The sequence below is a fragment of the Aspergillus multicolor genome (genome assembly GCF_047715735.1).
Source record: "Aspergillus multicolor strain CBS 133.54 unplaced genomic scaffold BDW74scaffold_28, whole genome shotgun sequence".
Lineage (NCBI taxonomy): Eukaryota > Fungi > Ascomycota > Eurotiomycetes > Eurotiales > Aspergillaceae > Aspergillus > Aspergillus multicolor.
The window spans coordinates 118,308-137,472 of NW_027395979.1; the positions used below are offsets into that span (position 1 = coordinate 118,308).

Genomic DNA, 19,165 nt, shown 5'->3' on the forward strand with positions numbered 1-19,165 from the left:
TCATCTTCAGCGCCAATCGCATCATCTCTTTGCTTTTTCCGCTCGCCCTTCATTTTGCCAGTGTATGATCATTCTGTATAACATATCCCGCCGCATTGCCAAGAGATTTCCGGCTTTGGAGGTTCCCCGCACCTCCCGTCAGTCCAATTTGCAACCGCGTCATAAGATTCCCCAGACCGTGGCCGAAAAATAGATATCCAAATCCCTTCAAAAGGCCCGACCTCAGGACAGACCGCGGTCGGAAATTAGAGGTTTGAATCCTCTGAACTGGGTGGTGCTCGTATTGAGTTAATGGTGCAATTTGGCAGTTATGTCACTCCCTCGCGTTTCCTATTTGGAATCATGGGAAACCAATCCAGCATCAGCCCGCCGTCTCCAAGACCGTGAACAAAGCCCCAGGCGTGATGCTTACCGTGATGATGATGAAGGGTCGTACCATGATCTCCCGGACAACTCGGTAGCGTCCTCCTTCCCGTCCACCACTGATCTTCGCTCCTCGCGGCATCGCCTAAACTTCAACCCGTACGGCGGTCTAGGCTGGACCCAGGCTGCCAGGGATAACGCGGATGATGACGCGAACCCTATCTCGAGAGTGGCCTCTGTTGTTTCAAGGCCCAGCCAGGCCGAACGAGCGGCAGAAGCGGCACAGGCAAGGCAATCCGCTGATTTGGACCCTGACAACTGGGGGCCTCTAGAGACGACTGGCGCTTTTGAGGTCAGCAGTGCGAAACGAGTTGTCCAGGTGGCTGTTGCCGTAGTATACTGTTTCTTTGCCGCGGGAATCGTGTTTGGGTTCGCAGCGATCAAACCTGTGTTTATCAGCGAAGGGGTCTACAATGGATTTTGCTTGGATGAAGAGGACATCTGCTATCGGCAGGAGCTCAGGTAGGCAGTCAATGTTTGGCGGGGTGCGATGACTGACAATCTGCAGCCTCAACCTCATGTTCACAATTGCAGCCGTAGCCACAAATGTTTCTGCGCTCCCAGTAGGGACTGTTCTCGATACGTATGGCCCACGAGTCTGCGGTATTGCTGGTAGTGCTTTGCTGTTTATTGGAGCTCTCCTCCTCGCCCTAGCAAACCGCCTGCCGTTCGACGCCTACGTCCCGGGCTACCTTCTATTAGCATTAGGAGGCCCCTTCATTTTCATTTCGTCCTTCCAGCTTTCAAACACCTTCCCAGCTCGCTCTGGGCTAATTCTTTCTGCACTGACGGGCGCTTTCGATGCATCCAGTGCCTTGTTTCTGATCTTCCGGATCATAAACGGAAAGACGGACGGCTCCTTCTCGTCTCAAAAGTTCTTCTCGGTTTACCTTGTGGTCCCTGTTCTAATAGTAATCGCTCAGTTCTCGGTCATGCCGAAAACTTCATACAAAACTGCTGGAGAACTTGTCCAACAAGCGGAAGATCACATTATCGCGGAGGTAACCGATCGGGTTGACGACCATATTCTCGACCGCGACGAGGGCGAGAGACAGCGGAATGATCGCCGGATGCACCGACAAAGCATTGTCAGCAAAATCCAGGACCTTCTCGCCGATGACGACAATGCATCAACGGTGAATGATCTTGGTCTGGCACTGAATGACGGTCGAGACATCAACGGGAGCGAGATCAACCACAATGAGCCAAAGCCGGATGTCCCGAAAAAGCACACCACTGGCGGGGTCTGGGGCGCATTGCATGGATACTCTGCTATGGAACAGATCCGCTCCCCATGGTTCATTCTCATCACCGTCTTCACCGTATTGCAAATGCTACGCATCAACTACTTTGTCGCATCAATCAGACAGCAATACGAATGGTTGTTGGGTTCGGTTGAAGATGCGAGGCATATTAACGAGATATTCGACTTTCTGTTGCCGCTCGGTGGCCTTTGTTCCGTTCCTTTTATCGGGACTGTTCTAGACACTGCCAGTACTCCCTTCGTGCTTTTCGTCCTGGCGGCAATTGCAACCTTAATCGGTGGGCTAGGCTGCATTCCGAATAGCTACCTGGCAGCTTACGCCAATATCATACTTTTCGTCATCTACCGACCCTTCTACTACACGGCCGTGTCTGACTACGCTGCTAAGGTGTTTGGATTTCACACTTTCGGCAAGGTGTACGGGTTGATCATCTGTGTTGCAGGCCTAGGCAATTTTGCCCAGGCGGGCCTCGACGCGCTTACTTTTACTGTCTTCAACCGCAGCCCAATCCCGGTTAACCTCATCCTGACCAGTCTTACCGCCGTGGCCGGGTTTGCACTCATGATATTCGTCGGGCGCAAAGCCGCTGCCATGGCGGCTTGCAACGAACCAGGACCTGGACCAGCGCCGGTGGAAACTTCCACCTTGACCCAGAACTACAATGGTGTGGCGAGACAAGACTTTGAAAGGCAACCTCTTCTTTCGCCGCGTTCAATACCTGCCCGGCCACGGCCGCAGTCGCCCACATATGGGAGCTTGCGGTCCCGCTGAGACGCAATCGGCGCATTGTCAATGGCACATCCACTCCTTCTACACTTCTCAAGGCCGCTCAAATGGAATGAGCTTTGTTAAGCCGCGCATATAAAACTGGGTGGTCCTATTATTATTCATATTTGCGAGGACAATAACCACACTCACGAAACTACGACAGCCCTTGCACTGCTATGGCTTCTATGATTAATGTCTATACGCTGTTTAGCCTGCTCTTGCCTTACTCACTCTACCGCATCTTGGAGCTTGTTTAGTAGATAGAAATGATAATATCTCTCTGGTAATAACATCTTGTAGAATACTCTCATTGGTTCTAATGTGGTGGCCTTGGCTCGGCGACCTAAGTGTTATATGGACCGGAATACTTGCCCGTTAATCTCTATCCCATCGCCTACAACAACGGAAGCCGCAACTATCAACCAACTAAGGTCACCCGGGTCAACTTGTGTGCTTACGCTGATAGCCTGGCTTCGCGATATGCACACATATTCATCGTCATTAGGCGACTTAGTCTTGCTATCAACAACAGTATTCCAGGTCCAATATAATCTAGTCCATTCCATTCCAACTCTTCCCATATCGCGTACAAGGCCAGCACACGCTAGTTGCTATACTGAGCTCAACACACAGCCTGCAAACATCCATCAGGTTCATGTATCCTATGTGGTCTACGGGCACATAACCCGACGGGCGGATAAAGGGTCCGCGTAACTTGCCACCGAAACCACCTAATCAAGCCAGCGTTATTAGCCTACCTAGGAGCCACAGATTCATATCCAGAAAAGAGCAATGGAACAATCTTCGACACCGGTCGAACGTACCTTTCTCATGTTGGAATATGTTATGTGGTCAGTTTATATGAGACTGTATGCGATGCTAGCACGTTTAGATGAATGTATATAGTTTGCTCATCCGGGTACAATAAATGTTTAGAGCCGTTGCTAGGCAATAGGAGGGTAATTGGCGGAGGTGAAGACCCAGCCGCTAATGGGTAGCTGACTGGTACATGTAAGATCAACTGGCCTGGAATTTCGAATCCACGCTCCGTTGCGGTGGTAGGTTATGTGGTGAGCCTCTTCTCAGTTGGCGCAAGATCAAGCTTTTGGTAAGACTTGTTCTGGTTTTGGCTTTCCGACCACCTGCAGCACTGGTGAAACCCAACATTAATCCAGATGAACTTCTGTGTTGAGCGAGTTCAGTATCGTCGAGATGGATGAGGCAATAGTCGCAGACGGATATCGCTTCTTCGGTTCGATGTGTCCGTTGATTCAAAGTGGAATAAGGCCCTGCATGTCGCTCCCACAATGCCTGATGGAACGAGATCCGGCAGGTTCAAACCGCCTTTGAGCGAAGGGCACCCTAATTATCGAGTGACATCAAGGTTGTAGGACATTTTAGCGCAGTCAAGATACTAGGGCAATGTTTGAGATTGTCCACTAGCTCTTCATCCCTTAGCCTGACTGTCTCGGATACACCTGTTCATTCCCTCGCCTATACTCCGCGACATCACCCCACAGCTCTAGCCCTGGCTTATCACAAGCCACTGAGTACCATGACACCAGTGACAAATGTTCTTTCAGATGATCATAGGACGTGATTTTGTTGTTCTCGGCGACGCGACCGAGTGTAGCGATAAACCATGCTCGATGAGGAGTCTGCGTTGCCGCAATCCCGCCGAGTGTAAGAATCCAGAGGAGAACAGCCTGGCCGTGGGGCGTTTCCCAGAGGCGGAGAGTAGCACCAGTGGAAAATGCGGGGAGAAGGGTATTATGCAGGAGTTCGGCGACGTTTACAAGTGGCGAGCTCTGCGCTGGGAGAGGCATGATAACCCCAACGCTGTAGATAAGGGTTGCAAGGCGAAAAGATTCGTAGATAATACCCTGGGCCTGATTGCAAGTGGCGTCTTGGCCAGGAAGTGCTGCGCGAGGGACAGAGATGAGATTGTAGTGGATGAGATTGCGTTGGTCGGCGAGCAGGCAAGTGTCATAGCCCTTTTCACCCTTGATGTATTTGTCGACAAGAGCGATATACGTGTTCATCGCGCAGATGATTTCTGCGAAGATGCGTGGAAGGCTGAGCTGCTGGAGTTGAGCGCGGTATCGGTCTATCTCTGCGTCGGTGTACTCCAGTAAGTCTTGCATTGTCTGGCCCTTGCGACCTGGTTCCAAAGGGACGAATGGAAACACTGGGTTACCAAGGAAGGTGGTTGAAGTTACGACATCGGAGCTTAGCCTGTTAGTGCGACCAGAGATAAAATAGCATGGGTCGAACCTACAAGGATATCACCGAAGCCAAACCAGGCAGCTGGACCTTGTCAATTCCGCCTCGTAAGTTGATCATCTGTATCAAGCCTCCAATGTGGATCAGGTTCGGGCGAAGCCTACCGTACACATCAAGCCACTGTAGTCGCTGCATCGGCGCAGTAAACGGCGGCTGGGGATATTCAGCCAAGTCATCATCTGCCTTGTTATGCGCCATGCAGACAACACTCCAAATGACGGCATCGCATACCGCACGCGACGGGTTGTCTATCTCCCTAGTGACCAATTTGATGGTCTCCATTTCGACTGTCTCCAACATGCGCTGCTTCCGCGCATGGAACATCTGCCGCGGGATCCAGCCGTGCAGTGCTTGAACGCGCATATGGGATAGTGCGCCGAATAGAAATGCCGTGAAGAGCGTCTGGTCCGATAGCGACATTGGAAACCACGATTTCATGTTCGCAATAGACGGCCCCGGGGTAAGGCCGGGCCAGAGGCATGACAGGCCTAGTAGAGTTAGTTCAGCACTAGACTAATGACATAGCAAGCGTACAATATTCCTCGGAGGCCCGAATAAGCTCTGGCTCATATTTTGAAGTATACACTCGAAATGGATCTAGACAGCCGGCGCCAATGGCTTCGATGAATTTTCCGGGGTATAGAGGGTTGGACCCGGCCGCTCTAGGCAAGTCGCACCGGCAGCCCTCCTGACCGTCGCACTGCCCTCGACATGTATGTGTGTTTGTAGCAGGTATTATCGTCCGAGGAACAATCACCAACGCCGGTTCGGTCTGCAGATGCGGCGCGATGACCATGGGCGGAGCAGGTTGTGGAGAGCAATTGCACTCAGGGGATGAGACGGAGGACGGAGGTGAAGGACTTGAGGAGGCATCGGCAGGAGGGCGAGGGTCGTGCAAATCGATCTCGAAAGGGGCATCGTGGTTCGCGGAAATGGCAGCCGGAGGAGGGTGGATGGCAGGCTCAACAGCGGGACCGGCTCGGTCCTTGGTTTGGGTTGAGATCCATTTCCCGACGTGGGCGCGTACCATGCGTTTGATGTTCAGTCGTTCTGTTTCTGAGCCCGGCCGGGCGTTGATGAAATGGATCGCGCCGTCCTTGCGGCCTTGAGGACGGGGTTTTGGAGGCATGGCTGGTCCCTGCCCGTCCACGGTCAAACTCGTCAAGAGTAGACAATCGGGCTCAGGGGCTGGGTCAATGCTAGCGGCAGCATCCTGCTTCTGAGGAAGTTGAGAAAAGGAGAGCCGAGGTGAGGAGAAAAGAGGGAAAAGGAAGAGTGATGTCGAAGGTCAAGCGGGTTTCGGAGTTGCACAGAAGGAGGTTTCGATCGGCACTTGATCAGGACGGCACGGGAGGGATCCCTGGAGCTCCGAGCTGCAGAGCTTGACAGCCTGTCAATTCACCAAACTACGGTAATTCGTCCATTTCTTCATTTTCGCCCACGTTGATCGGCGGGGGCACCGGAGGGCCCATAAGGCACGAAGTACGGAGTACTGTCCGGCGCATCGCAGGTACACTGATGATCTCACTGGTGCTATTGCCTACCAGGATTCCTATAGGTGGGCAACCTGGATGCTCAGGAAAACCATACCCTTGTCCAAGGAACAATCGCATTATACGAGATGGTAAGCTAGTTGCAAAAGGACATCATGAAATGTACAGACAAAAGAACGGATTGTTAGTGCGGTGGCTCCCAGCCTCCCATGTCCGGCCCGAGGAGAAGCACAAATCAACGCAGCGAGAAAAGTCTAGGGGACCCGCTAAAGGTACAATCGGGCAGTCTCAACGACGCCAAGATACGACTTTGTACCATATTATTTAGGTTGTCGTTCCGAGCCCTCGTGCAGATCTAGCGCAGTTGAACTTTGATTCTAATTGATGTCATCGAGCTAGACATTGCCGCTTCTATATCGCGTTTCAGGAAGATTATACCTCGACTCCGACTTTCATCTGGAGTGCTCTGCCATAGCCTCGTCTCCATTGTTGTTGTCGCTGCGTTGCATCATACTGAAGAAAGATTAATCGAGCCCAAGCAGCGGGTACTTGCCTCCCTCCCTAGTGAAGGAATCGTAAAACTTCTCTAACGCTCCCTCAACGGCCGCCATATATCCAAGCACCTTCTCCTCTTGCCATCTCCGACCGACCACCTGCACGGCTGTCGGCAGCCTCGACATCTTGGCGGCGTCATAGTGCTTCCAGGCACCCCGCGCCAGAGCGTGATTGGCCCCCAGCTGCTTTAGGACCGTCTTATAAGGGGCCGTAAGGGCATCCCTTTTGGGGTCGACGTGCGAAACCGGCAGTACACCGGCGCTGTAATCAAGGAGATTCCAGAGGAAAGTGTACCCACAGGACGAGACGGCGTCCTTCATTGCCTTGTGTGGAAGGGCGGGAGTTGCGTTGACCGGGCACAGGATAAAGTCGTACTGCTGTGACTCTGCATCCCACCAGGAGTGCCAGGTTGAGCGGAACGCTTCGCGCTTTGCGACCAGCTTCCATTGGTGGGATGCACTCTTGGGACCAAACGTCCGAATCAATGCCGCCCATTTCTCGTCGCGCCGAACGTACCGAACGAAGAGGTAGTAAAGGTATCGCAGAGGGCTAGGCAGGTTGGCAATTAAGGAAAGTTGTGCGGCGCCGGGATCGGACGGCTCAAAGCTGTAAAAGTGCGAGTTGAATGTTTCACAACCATCCGAGTTGAGCAGTTGAGAGGCAAGGTGAAGGCCAGTGAACGGATCCGCAGCCGCTGGAGGCGTGATCTCGACCACTTCGTGTCCGGCGGCGGAGAGAGCGGCAGCGGTGGTCGTGACGGCGCGCTGGATCGCTGGCGTGGCAGGAATGACGCCTGTCTCATTAGCAGATACCTCTCCTGGTAAGAAAAGGCCATACCATCATACGCCATCAGTCCGACCCTCAACCTCTTGCTCTTGGCCTCGATTTCTTCCTCATCCCGCCAGGCAATAGGGTGGACAGTGTAGTCGTACTTCCACGGCTTCATGCTGATGATCGACCGGGTGAAGTAGGTCAAATCATTCAATGTACGAGCCATGGGGCTGAAAACACTCGCCACGCCCTCTTGCCCTGCCATGCTGGTATTGACTCCGTTCTTTGGCCAGCGACCGGTGCTGCAGCGAAGAGAGTAGATTCCGCTCCATGCAGCAGGGACACGGACAGAGCCTGCGACATCCGAGCCGATCCCGATGCGACCACCCAACGCGAGCAAAGCGCCTTCCCCGCCGGTTGAGCCACCGGGAGAATACTGGGGTACATGAGGGTTAAGACACGGACCCCAGAGCGCGTTGTCCGACTCAAACGAGAGAAGCGTCACCGGGAGGGCCGTTTTCGCATATGGTACAGCTCCTGCAAGTTATCAGTCTTGTCCGACAAGCATAAGGGGCAATACCAACCCGCATTCTTCAAGAGTTTCACCAGCGGCCCGTCCTCCGCATACGGCTTCCCCGCCAGACGGGAGTAGCCTAGCGAGATGTCAAAGCCCTTGACCTGGACTGAATCTTTCAAGGAGACGGGTACTCCAGCCAGCGGGCCCTTGAGGTTGACTTCGGTCTGGACCCAGGTTTCTGCCTCCGGAAGTAAGAGTTCCGTGATACAATTTGTCTTCTCTTGTGCTTTCACGGCAACCTTGCCGTAGGTCCGAAGAATGTCAGTTGGAGAAAGAGAGCCATTATGGACATCCTGTACGAGCTGCTCGATTGGCTTGGTGACTATGGTTTTGTCGGCCGGTGTGAAGGCGGCATGGTACTCTGCAGGCAGAGAGGCGAACCGTGTAGCTCGTTCCTGGCGCTTGATGGTCCTACCTGGGTTAGCACTGCTCTAGTTCCTGTTGAGATATTGCAGGTGCAATGGTCTTACCGGACACGGCGATAAGTGAAATAGTCAAACGGCGGCAGCATCGCGTTCTCCGTTCAGTGCAACAACAAGTGACACTGGGAGAGGGGTAGAGCCGGAGCTGCGCCCTTTATACGACTGTGGAGGGGATGCGGAGATGACAGCGATAAGACCCGCAGATAAGCGCCTCGGTTGGGGAGCACCAACGGCCAAAATCCGGGGTTCCAACAATCAGGTGAAGTTGAACAATTCAGCCCTTTTCTTGTGACAATGAGCAAAAACGCTTCACCTCGAGAAGAGAGGCGTCGAATCTCCAGTAACTCGCCAGCAATAGGTGATGCTAACAGGGAATAGAAGATTTCTCGCACGCAACACCTGACTTGAAGCAAAGGGCCGGTTCCCAATGCGGAAGGTCCTGCCGGGCGGGCTAGGTACAGCTCCCAGCTCGGGGATGGCAGTTCGCTGCTCGGTTGGCCTTCTCCAATTCTCATTCTCCAGGTCTACCCCATGAAAACCAACAACCAAGGTTGCTAACTGTATGCGTTGTGAAGAGTGTCTATTCCCGAGTGCTATCTATTCCACGTCGTCATGTCGCATATCCTACCGTCCGTCACGCCATTCAAGACACGAGGCCAGCTCGTTTCCAGGCAAGCCATCTCCCCTGAGCCCCCAACATCTGATTAGATCGTCACATCGTCATGATTGCCACGATCGAGCTTTTTGTACAAGAGTCAACTGAAACAACCGTCAACCACGGACCGACAAGCCTTCGTTCAGCTCCCTTTCTAATGGTTATATCGGCGCTTGCAACCAGTTATGTGCGCAAAACCACCAAACCACGACCGCCACAGCCGCTATAAAGATCCCAATCGCAAGGCAAATCGCACATCCCCATAACGCGCTCCTTCTTCGCTTTCGTCGTTGGCTACTGAGCCAGTTATCTCTGCAAAATGATTACGTTAGACGTCATATTCAGTTTGGGGTAGAGGGCTGAGTGACGTACGGTTGCTTCTCCTCGGTTGGAGATCGTACTTCCTCGTCGATGTGGACGGCTCGCGAGAAGCGCTTCCAGAAGAAGGGGTCTCGGACTAGGGCCATTGGGTCGAGACTCGGTGGTTAATCCAGCTCGGACCTGAAATACTGAGTGTGACGCGTCTAATCGGCGGTTGCTTCGTTCCTGCTATGGTCGCGGCGATTTGATCTTTACGCGTCGTCTCTTGAGTCCGAGCCTTGAGGCTGGCGATAAGTCGCGTCGGTCGTGATAAATGAATGACTGGAAGAGAGCCCTCAATCGACGCTATTCAACGATCGACTGTGAAAGAGAAGCAGTAGATAGACAAACTGCACAACTCATCCATGTCTATCCCCAGCTTCGGTCGGTAGAGGAAGAACGCGCGCGCGAAGCCTGGCGCGGCATTGTTTAAAGCCACGACCAAACCCCCAAGTGCGAGGAATTCTGCAGCTCTGCGTGCGCCCTACATTCCAGCCATCATGGTACAGCAGCGTGCATATTCTAGAGTTAAGTCTAACCATTGGAGCCTAGGTATCAGTTTCAGATCCCTACCGGCGGGCCCACTTTCTGCAATGCAATGCATGACACTTGCAGGGCCTCGGCTACCTAAGTATGTTTCACTGGGTGTCTAAAGGGAGAAGCTCAAGATCTCGGTATACCTCCGTAGTTGCTGCTTCATAAACTGAATGGTCTCTTCCTGATCGCCCGAAAATAGTGCTCAACGTGTCTCGCAACCTTCCCCAGGTTGCAACCACCGAACATTCTTCGCGAACTCACACATAAAATAGTATCCGTCATTAATCATCAGTCATCATACCGCATTAATTAGTACATCTCCCCATGAACGTTACCCAAACGTAAGATCAAGGCATAACATGAATCATGATCATAGACAAGAAGACAGCCCTAAATCCCGAAACAAAAGGTCCCTTATACACCAGCCGGCCCTTGATCGCAGTCACCGCAATAGTTCAGTGCGGCGACACCAGATGCCGCATAGCTTCCTTTCAAGGACAGGCAGTGGACACAAGCGCTTCAAGTCTTGAAGCCATCCAGCCGATAATCGCGCGATCCCCTTTTTCCCAAGTCGTACGTCAACCGACATACAACTCAGAGGATGTCACGGCATCTTCTCAGGCAACATAAACCCGCCGCGGCCTCCTCACACTGCCCCCACCACTGCGACTCCTGCGCACATAATCCCCATCACCATAAACCGGGCTCCTGCGTCTCCGTCGTTTATGAGTGACCGTCTCGGAGGTGGGATATCCCATTGGTGGCGCGGTATAGATCGGTGCGCCTGTCTTCTCAGCCTCGTGGATCGTGCGCTGCGTCATGCAGCTCCGCCATAACCAGATTAGCAGGAGAGTTCCCGCGATGGAACCGATGACGATACCGGCTATGGCGCCGCCGCTTAGGCTGTTGGGGCAGTTGCAGCCTGTGTCGGCTGATTGGCGCGCTGCTAGACGGACGTTTGGGGAGGATGAGGAGGTTGTGGTGAGGGAGGTGAAGAGGGTAGGTAGCGCGGCTGGGAGCGGGATTGGGGCCTGAGATTTATGTTAGCGGTTTGTCTTGCTCGCTGTAGAACGTAGATGTAGATGCGGATTGATGGTTCAGCACAGAACCCCCGGTTCGGTCGCCACGCAGTCCCAGTGGGCGCAATTGCATGGATCAGTGGAAGGCGATTGTGGAGGAGGAGCCGCCGCAATCCATGGGTAGGGCAGAGGATGCATACATACCATGTTGACAATCAACAGCCGCAAAAAAATTCTCTTCTGATCGAGGCTCAATCAATTGCAATGACACCCCTTACATCAAAATTCACCACTATCTGCACGACACGACACTAAAAGAGAAAGCCCTTGACAGAAATCGCGGGGCTGGGCCTGATATACTGGCCTGTTGCGCGGGCCCGCTCATTCTGACGTCAGTGAACAAGCACAAGCAGGGACTCGAAGCCCCCCACCCCGCCCGATTAAGTACGCGATCAAGCAGAGCATGACGATCATGATCAAATAAAGAAAATCCGAGCCGCTAGCAAGCAAGCAGGATTTGACGATTCGTAGGATTATGCACAGTCTCGAGGGATAAGCGCCAACTGCAGGGTCAGGGTTCCCATGCCGGCCGGCGCCGAGGTCGCTCTTCTTGGACTCGGGGGCTCGGAGGTTTTATCGAGTCGAGACTCGAGTGAGTGAGTTACGTACTGGAGGGGTGAACTCATGGTAGACTGTGGCTGGGCAGCTTAGCGTGACTTTTCGGGGTGGACGATTGAGTTTAGAATGCCGTCGTCCCTTGCGTCTTTTGTGTTTCGCGGCACATGGGCTGGCAATGGCATGTCAGGGACTACCCAGGGGTCTCCAGGTCGGGCTCACGGTCGAAAGGCCTAGTCTAGCATGGGTGGATGACTGAGTACGAAGCCTTTTCCCGCTCATGGAGAAAACTCGTGCAGTAGTCGTCGCGCGGTTCTCGGTAGTCGGTACTCGAGGCTCAGAGGTAAGAGTAGATATAGAAATTCCAACTAACTAGAACCGAGCGCGCTGGATACATGAACATAAGCAAGGAGATGGAACGAATAAATGAGAAGAGCAGAGCAGAAATAAGCAAGCATATGCAAGAAAGTGAACCCCGTCCTAACGCCCTCTAGCCGTTGCCCTGTCCTGTCCTGTCGTATCTTGTGGTCATGTCATGTCGTGTCGTCGTAAGCCGTAAATATGAATGCTATCGTTCAAATTCTGTTCTCGGTAGATCCGCTGGTGAGATCTAGTTCTGAATCTGCCGTCAAATGTATCGTATCGTTTCGCCAAATGCCATTTTGCTGCGCTGCGATCCCCAAATCCAAAACAACACCTGTTCCAAGCGTACTGCAGGTTGTTAAATCGTTCTCCATGTCAAACCGTACTCCGTTCTGCCCGAACACCTAGAATGTCAGTTCCAAACAGCATTCCAAGCTTACTACAGTCCCTCCCTATCGCGCTATCTGTATTCGCTGAATTACCGCTCATACATCGACGGCCGCCGCCCGTACTCCGCCTCAATGATCCCCGGCGGAACAGGCCGCCCAGCACCATGCCCCGCGTGGCCCGACCACCTCGGCGGCTGGAAGTCGCCCACGGACGCAAACCGCGGCCGGCGGTAGGATCCTCCGCCACCTCCACTCCCACCACTTGCATTGGGATTCGGATTCGGCGTCTGGCTCCCGCGGTAGCTGCTTCTGCGCGGGTCGTCCATGACGTTTGCGTCAAGCTCCGGCTGCACCTGGACTTGGACCGGGACCGTCGGGTGCGGGTGGACCATGTATGCTTGACCTGGCCCTGCGCCTGAACCGGTGGGGATATTCACGAAGCGCGGGTGGATGGGGTGAATGGGGTGCGGGTGGGCGTGGCCGTAGACCGGACTCGTCGGGACGGTCGCGGACTCGCGGAAGATGGGCTCGCCGTAGCTGGGTGAGGGCCCTGGGCCTGGGCCTGGCGTGCGCGACTGCCGCACTTCATCGATGTACCCTCTCGGTTGGCGCGGGGTGCGGCCGCTGTCGGAGTCGTAGGGGCGGTTGTTGGAGGAGCTTGAGCTGGGGTTGAATGCCTCGCGGTAGGCGTAGCGGCGTTGCGAGTCGGGCGAGAGGTCGCGGTGGGGACGGCGCGAGTAGGCTTCGTGGGAGTGTCGGCGGGCGTGGGGGGTATGCGGCGGGGAGAGGTTTCGGTGGTGGCCGTGGCCGTGGCTGTAGCCCGGCGAGAAGGTGTCCTGCGTTGCTGTGCCGGAGTCTTCGGAGGATGCGTCCGACGAGCTGTGGCCGTGGCCATGGCCCGCGATATGCTCGGGGCTGACGGGGCGGGAGTAGGTCTTGCGTTCGCGGCCTCGGCCCTTGGATGATGTGTGTTTTGAGAGGGTTGGTGGGGAGGGGGCGCGCGGGGAGGCGTATCCGTTTACGAACTCTGCTGAGCGACGGGGGAGGCTTGTTTGGGATTTGTGAGAGGTCTGAGGGACTTCGGCGCTTTGGCGTCTTTGATGGCGGCGGGTGGTCTGCGCGTCGGCGGGGACGGAGTAGCGATAGCTCGAGGCTCGGGGGTGGTGGTTCTGGATGAAGTCTTCTTCCTTGGAGGGGGTGGTAGGCTCTTGATAGCTGAACTGATTGTGGTATGTGCCGGAGGACTTCGGCGTTGAGGCCTCCTTCTGCGCATTGAACTGGTTATTGTATGGGCTGGACTTTGGAGACGTGTTGACCAGGTTCTTTTTCCAGTAGTCGAATTCAAACTTCTGGCTAACCGTCTCGTGCCACTGGATCATCTCTGGGTCTGGCTCCGCCGGGAACGCCTCGCGGGGGATCGTCTTTGGAAACAACGTGCCGTTAGGGCTGAAAATGTCCCACCGCTCCACTGCGTTCTGCAGGTAAGAGACATGTTCGTCCGGGTCCAGCAAGAGTTGGATCGTCTGCCATCGCACGAAGCCGTGGGGTTGTAAAGCGGGGAGCGACGGGGGCTTGTACGGGTCGGTGGACGGCTGGATGCTGTGGAAGCACCCGAGGCGCTGGTATATGAACGAGAGAGCGGATGGTTTGGTTTCGAGGAAGAGGACGTCGTAGTTGCCGCCGACCTTTCGATAGAACTGCGCCAGTCGGTCAGGGGTGAGGTCGTGGGTGGCGAGGTTGTCGAACGTGGTCTGTCACCGTCACAAATAAGCCTTCCGGTAGTCTATTAGTTTCCATTCCGACTCACATACCATCATCTGAGCAATCCCCAAACAGAGCTGTTCCAGCAGAGGCGACGGGCTCTTGTCGGGGTTGATCAACGCCCCCCAAAACTCCGCCTCATGATCGTAGGCGAAGGCCATATTCGGACAGGCTTCGAGATACAGCGCAGGCATTTGACAGCAGCGACTGTCGCATTGATATACCAACGTATTCCGTAGAAACAGACAAGAGGCAAGGCAAGGTGGATCAGCCGTCTCCGAGAGAGGCTGAGGTGATATAGACGAGGAGCGTCTTCTGACAGGTATCATTGTCCGGCGGTCAGGCACCCATCGGGGCTGCTGCTGCTCCACTGCGGGGGAGCCCAACTGGACATGGACAACTCAAGCCACCGCGACAAAGCGCTGAAGACCTTGAAACGGTCGCAGTCGCATGATTGGGAGTATAAAGAGCCCAAGATGTGCTTTTATGCGCCTTGCCCATTCGCGTCTTTGTAGCCATTAAAGAACCGGCTCGAGGAATGACAGTACATGCAACTGCACGTTTATCAGAACCTCTGGCTCGGAGTAACTGCACTATATCTGCTTTTTCCGATTGGATGAGCTAATTGATAAAGCTGAATGATATTCACTCCGTAGCTAAACGCTTGCCCGGCCCCGGCTCTCATACGGAACAAGCACAACTAACAACCCCGCTACTAAAAATATCATCCCACTCACGTACACTGGCAGGGTGCTCTGGAGGTCCGTCATGAGGGCTACCACAGGAGCCAGAATCCCACCGAGCCTATTCGATGCACTGACGAGCGCGTTGCCGGTTCCACGGTTTCTGCTCTCGAATATCTCCGGTGTGTAGGCGTACAGCACCGCGTAGACAAGGCTGCTGTTGAAGCCGTAGGCACAGTTCCAGCCTAACAAGGCTGAAGAGGTGGTAGCGCTTGTGGACGCAAGGAGGCAGATCCCTGTCATTATGGCTGCCAGGGTAAGCGTGCCCTTGCGCCCGAATTGTGGCATCTCCACCATCACACCACCAACGAGACTGCCCGGGATGGATGCCACGGCGATGATCAGCGAATTGCGATATGTTAGAGACGTTGAGCCATCGCCAAACTCAATGCCGCGCTCGTGCTGGAGATACGGCAAGAATGCGTTATACAGCGGGAACGCAATGCCAATCATCCCCCAGATGATGATCATCAGCGTTGTCGCTAGGCCGCGGCGTCGTGTAGAGAACAGCGATCGGATCTGGGTCATAGAAAACGGCTCCAGGAAGAGTTTGAGCCGGTCGCGGGCGCTCAATCCTTGCCGGTGGTACTCTCCTCTTTCATATCCAGCTCCGTTGTCCGAGCAGTCGTGAAGCTCATCTGTGGTTAAGTTGCAGCTCTTGCCGTTGCGCTTCGCGACCTCATGAACAACAGCTACGGCGTCGTAGTGCTCTCCTTTGCTCATGAGAAACTTGGGAGATTCAAGGAGGGTAAAGAGGAAATAACGGGTGATGCTCATCAGCAGAGCCAATCCGCCCATGGCCGCGGTGAAGTACCGCCAGCCCACGTTATCAGCCCTGGTGCAACCATCAGCTGAAGGACAGGTATAACCGCCCACGAGCGGCCATGCGACGAGATTTGCGAGGAGTTGAGCTAGAGCCCAGTTGATTGATAGGACGGTCAGTAGATACTGATGCGACCCAGGCAAGAACTCGAGAAAGATGGCCGAGTCTACGGGGAGATTTCCTCCGACGCCAATCGACCAGAGAGCGGACAGTATACACACTCCGACGAAACTAGAAGCCGCAGCCGCAGCCAGACTGAAGACGGCCGTGATTCCGATCGTCATATTGAAGGCCATCCGTCGCCCGAAGATATCACAGCCGAACCCCCAGAACAGCGCACCTACCAAGAGACCTATATTTTGTGCCAGCAGCAGGATAGGTGGTTGGGAAACGTCAAACTCGTATGTGACCGGAAGGAGGATCAAGGACGTAACGATCGGCCATAGATTGTCGCAGGCCCAGCCGAACCCGACCACTCCAAATAGCTGCCATTGGTATCGTCCCATCCCGATCTCCTGAATAGCGCGGTTCAGAATGTTCACATTGAGTTTGTAGGCGCCCGATGCGTCGAGGTCTGCACAGCGGTTCAAGGGGGCCGTTTCGGGTACAGGCGCGAGCTCGGGACTCGGGGGTTCGGATTCATGGTGGGCGGGCATCTTGGTGTATGGATATTATGATAGAAGTTTTTTAGGGAGAAACCATGTCGAAGGGTTCTAGATATGAGGAGTAGTTTCTAAATCCACCGTACGTCACGATTAGCTTGAAGCTGGCCATGGTTCAGAAAGTACTGGGCAGAATAGAATTGCGATTAAAGTAGTTGTATATTTAGTAGAGTACACTGGATTAAATCTACCTGTATCTTCCCCTATAGCCCATCTAATCACTTAGTGGCGGTGAGCACGGCACTGTTGCTTGTGGTGAGACTTCGCATGCCCATGGGGCTTCGCACTGGCAGTGGGCTCGGAACCGGCGGCGACCGCATCGACGCCTGTGGGAGCGGTGGAAGTTGTGGAAGAAGTGACAGTCGCAGTAGACGAGCTGGAAGCGGGGCTGGCAATGACCTTTTCCTCGGCACTCGAGGAGGCAGCAGGAGTAGAAGCAGCTGAAGCTCCAGCGAGGGCACTGTAGGGAGTAGCACCGGGGTAGAAGGAGGTTGGGATGGTGGGGATAGGGATCTCGCTGTCGGTGCCAAAGGCGGTCTCCAGGTTGGCGTCCATGGTCGGGGCCGAGTAGGACGAGGGGGCGGCTGAGGCGGTCAGCGTCGACGTGTAGGTCGAGTCGCCGTCTCCCTCTTCCAGACAGAATCCGTCGCCAAACGCGTTCTCGCAGTGATACGTCTGCTCGTCGCCCGACTCGGTCCACATGGCGAAGTCTTCGATCGTGACCTCCGTGCAAGGAGCTCCAGACGCGCATTTCACCTTGATCGGGCCTCGCTCAGATCCGTCTTCCTCGGTTCCCTTCCAGTTGCGGATCGTCACGTTCTTCAATTCGACACCGTCGCCGTCAATCGTGCTCATGCTGCTCCAGGCGCCGTCGATGTCGAGCGAGTATGCGTTTCCGTGGCCTAAGTCGTTAACTTTCTCTCCGCGCATCGCGACCTGCGCCACATACCGATGAAGTTCTCCAGCACAAGGTTGGACACCGTTCCGCTGCCCCCGTTGCTCTTGACCATGTACATCTGGTTGGACTTCCAGGTGTAGATGTTACGGTACACAATGTCGGAGATGTCGGTGTCGGTGCCGAGAGAGCCCATGGCGCAGCCTCCACTCCAGTTACAGTAGATGTTCTCAACGAGAATGTTCTTGGAGGGGCTCTGCGAGAGGTTAGCTAGGTAGAGAGGTCACGATCAGCGATGCATGACTGACCTTGACAGTGACGCATTCGTCCTTGTTTGTCACCTCGACCTATGATAATCAGTGGTGGAACATAAAGAACATTGCGGAAGTTCAACGTACATCGTGGATCCACACGTTTGTACTCCAGACATCAATGCCGTCCAGCCCTCCCATGTCACCACCGCGAATGGCCATGTTGTACACCTCTCCGTTGGTGCAGGTGTCCATTGAGAAGTGGAAGAGAGGCGAATCGACGAGCGCGACGTCGTGCACCGAGAAATCCGTCACGTCGTAAAGTCGCAAGATACGCGGGCCATCCGACGAGCCCTTGGCATGGAACTCATATCCGTACCCTTGAAACGCACCCTCGGAGGTACTGCTGAAGAACTCGAAATCGGAGGTGTGCTCGATCATGATCATGTTACCGCCGTCCGTACCGGTACGGTAGATGATACCGTCAAGCTGAATGGCACAGGCCTTTCCACCCGACAGCTTGACCCAGGTCTCGATCGCGTAGTCTCCCGGGGGAATGTAGACTACTCCACCGTCGGCGCACTCATCCCAGGCAGATGACAGGGCAGGCCCAATATCCGTAGACTTGTCGGCTACGGCGCCGTAGTCGAGAACATTGCAGGTCTTGGTCTGGCTCTTGGAGCTAGCCGATGTAAGAGGGCCAACGCTACCGGAGAGCTGACCCTTGACCAGCAAAGGGGTCAGAAAGAACAAAAGGTTGCTGATATGCATGATGCGAGCGACGCAATTCAGAATGCTAGCATCAAGAGAGGCAATATCGTCTTTCTTATATACAACATTCTATATATAGGAGAAATTGCAGGGCGGTCGTTTGAGCTTGAGAGCGGCCCGTCCATCGCTGTCATGTCAGAGAACAAGACGTCCCTCCGACAGGTGGAGACAGGCTTCTCTAAAGCTTGACGGCCGAAGCTCGATCCAGCCAGCTCGAGGCTGATCTTATTGGCTCTTACCTTCGATCTGAAGCCGTCGGCGCCGCAGTTTGCGCGGTGGATTGGTCCCACTCTCCCTGAGAATGCAATTGCGTGGTTTTCGACCAACCCTCGAGCTCAGGCGAAGCGGCTCTGATGTTCAAGGGTGAACTGCGCAGTCTGCTATGGCTCCCGTGCAGTAGTCTAATGACATGCAACTCCAAGATCAAGGCCCAAGGGCTTCGCATCTTTCGAGCAGAACCAGCACGCCAAGCATCGAACATTCACCCAGCACGGGCCGTGGAGTCTGGCTTGTTTTGCATAGATTGGGCTTGTTTAATTTCTTACCCAGCGATTTCGCATCGCAAGATTTCCCCTATCTATTCATTGCCGGTCGAAACTGATATGAAACGCTAACTCGGAATTGCACTTTCTGGGCCGTGTTGCTTGTCCCCTTTCCCCGGCTTCGCTTCTTGGGATCTGATAACGGCAGTGATAGGTAGGGTTGGGCTCCGGTCAAAGATGACTGCTAAGGCGCAACTAGCACGAATCAAGCGCTGGATAGCA

General features: G+C 54.4%; 7 protein-coding genes across 7 annotated transcripts; 1 reads left to right on the forward strand and 6 right to left on the reverse strand.

Moving 5' to 3' along the window:
* The first annotated feature begins 17 nt into the window (after nt 1–17).
* BDW74DRAFT_159421 (putative MFS transporter Fmp42) lies at nt 18–2,739 on the forward strand. Its single transcript, XM_073725458.1, has 2 exons — nt 18–885; nt 932–2,739. The coding sequence occupies exons 1-2, from the start codon at nt 311–313 to the stop codon at nt 2,457–2,459; spliced, it is 2,103 nt and encodes a 700-aa protein (XP_073580457.1). The 5' UTR covers nt 18–310; the 3' UTR covers nt 2,460–2,739.
* A 1,171-nt stretch (nt 2,740–3,910) lies between these two features.
* BDW74DRAFT_181447 (uncharacterized protein) lies at nt 3,911–5,868 on the reverse strand (the record flags this gene model as incomplete). The annotated part of the gene is made up of 3 exons (XM_073730025.1): nt 3,911–4,685; nt 4,735–5,227; nt 5,274–5,868. 3 exons carry the CDS (start codon nt 5,866–5,868, stop codon nt 3,911–3,913), a joined length of 1,863 nt encoding a protein of 620 aa, XP_073580458.1.
* Nucleotides 5,869–6,326: 458 nt separating this feature from the next.
* BDW74DRAFT_159429 (putative acetamidase) lies at nt 6,327–8,948 on the reverse strand. The gene is made up of 4 exons (XM_073725459.1): nt 8,606–8,948; nt 8,143–8,546; nt 7,625–8,095; nt 6,327–7,580 (listed from the first exon to the last, which is right to left on the reverse strand). The coding sequence occupies exons 1-4, from the start codon at nt 8,644–8,646 to the stop codon at nt 6,757–6,759; spliced, it is 1,740 nt and encodes a 579-aa protein (XP_073580459.1). The 5' UTR covers nt 8,647–8,948; the 3' UTR covers nt 6,327–6,756.
* Nucleotides 8,949–10,682: 1,734 nt separating this feature from the next.
* Nucleotides 10,683–11,548, reverse strand: BDW74DRAFT_69501 (uncharacterized protein). Its single transcript, XM_073733480.1, has 2 exons — nt 11,333–11,548; nt 10,683–11,140 (listed from the first exon to the last, which is right to left on the reverse strand). Exons 1-2 carry the CDS (start codon nt 11,333–11,335, stop codon nt 10,727–10,729), a joined length of 417 nt encoding a protein of 138 aa, XP_073580460.1. The 5' UTR covers nt 11,336–11,548; the 3' UTR covers nt 10,683–10,726.
* Nucleotides 11,549–12,549: 1,001 nt separating this feature from the next.
* BDW74DRAFT_69527 (uncharacterized protein) lies at nt 12,550–14,748 on the reverse strand. Its single transcript, XM_073733482.1, has 2 exons — nt 14,307–14,748; nt 12,550–14,246 (listed from the first exon to the last, which is right to left on the reverse strand). Exons 1-2 carry the CDS (start codon nt 14,583–14,585, stop codon nt 12,585–12,587), a joined length of 1,941 nt encoding a protein of 646 aa, XP_073580461.1. The 5' UTR covers nt 14,586–14,748; the 3' UTR covers nt 12,550–12,584.
* Nucleotides 14,749–17,106, reverse strand: BDW74DRAFT_69526 (putative sugar transporter). The gene is made up of 2 exons (XM_073733481.1): nt 16,676–17,106; nt 14,749–16,555 (listed from the first exon to the last, which is right to left on the reverse strand). The coding sequence occupies exon 2, from the start codon at nt 16,476–16,478 to the stop codon at nt 14,913–14,915; it is 1,566 nt and encodes a 521-aa protein (XP_073580462.1). The 5' UTR covers nt 16,479–16,555; nt 16,676–17,106; the 3' UTR covers nt 14,749–14,912.
* On the reverse strand, nt 16,625–18,577 carry rhgB (putative extracellular rhamnogalacturonase). Its single transcript, XM_073731417.1, has 4 exons — nt 17,778–18,577; nt 17,688–17,726; nt 17,434–17,635; nt 16,625–17,386 (listed from the first exon to the last, which is right to left on the reverse strand). Exons 1-4 carry the CDS (start codon nt 18,399–18,401, stop codon nt 16,707–16,709), a joined length of 1,545 nt encoding a protein of 514 aa, XP_073580463.1. The 5' UTR covers nt 18,402–18,577; the 3' UTR covers nt 16,625–16,706.
* Between the last annotated feature and the right edge of the window lie 588 nt (nt 18,578–19,165).

What these genes read in the sequence shown, in the direction of transcription:
- BDW74DRAFT_69526 (XM_073733481.1), bottom strand. Translation starts at nt 16,478, where the DNA reads ATGCCCGCCCACCATGAATCCGAACCCCCGAGTCCCGAGCTCGCGCCT.
- BDW74DRAFT_159421 (XM_073725458.1), top strand. Translation starts at nt 311, where the DNA reads ATGTCACTCCCTCGCGTTTCCTATTTGGAATCATGGGAAACCAATCCA. An exon ending in TGCTATCGGCAGGAGCTCAG is followed by an intron (nt 886 to 931) that starts GTAGGCAGTCAA and finishes GACAATCTGCAG; the next exon opens with CCTCAACCTCATGTTCACAA.
- rhgB (XM_073731417.1), bottom strand. Translation starts at nt 18,401, where the DNA reads ATGCATATCAGCAACCTTTTGTTCTTTCTGACCCCTTTGCTGGTCAAG. An exon ending in CAAACGTGTGGATCCACGAT is followed by an intron (nt 17,727 to 17,777) that starts GTACGTTGAACT and finishes TGATTATCATAG; the next exon opens with GTCGAGGTGACAAACAAGGA. An exon ending in TGTGCTGGAGAACTTCATCG is followed by an intron (nt 17,387 to 17,433) that starts GTATGTGGCGCA and finishes TTAACGACTTAG; the next exon opens with GCCACGGAAACGCATACTCG.
- BDW74DRAFT_159429 (XM_073725459.1), bottom strand. Translation starts at nt 8,646, where the DNA reads ATGCTGCCGCCGTTTGACTATTTCACTTATCGCCGTGTCCG. An exon ending in GAAACTCTTGAAGAATGCGG is followed by an intron (nt 8,096 to 8,142) that starts GTTGGTATTGCC and finishes GATAACTTGCAG; the next exon opens with GAGCTGTACCATATGCGAAA. An exon ending in CGGACTGATGGCGTATGATG is followed by an intron (nt 7,581 to 7,624) that starts GTATGGCCTTTT and finishes CTAATGAGACAG; the next exon opens with GCGTCATTCCTGCCACGCCA.
- BDW74DRAFT_69527 (XM_073733482.1), bottom strand. Translation starts at nt 14,585, where the DNA reads ATGATACCTGTCAGAAGACGCTCCTCGTCTATATCACCTCAGCCTCTC. An exon ending in TGGGGATTGCTCAGATGATG is followed by an intron (nt 14,247 to 14,306) that starts GTATGTGAGTCG and finishes TGACGGTGACAG; the next exon opens with ACCACGTTCGACAACCTCGC.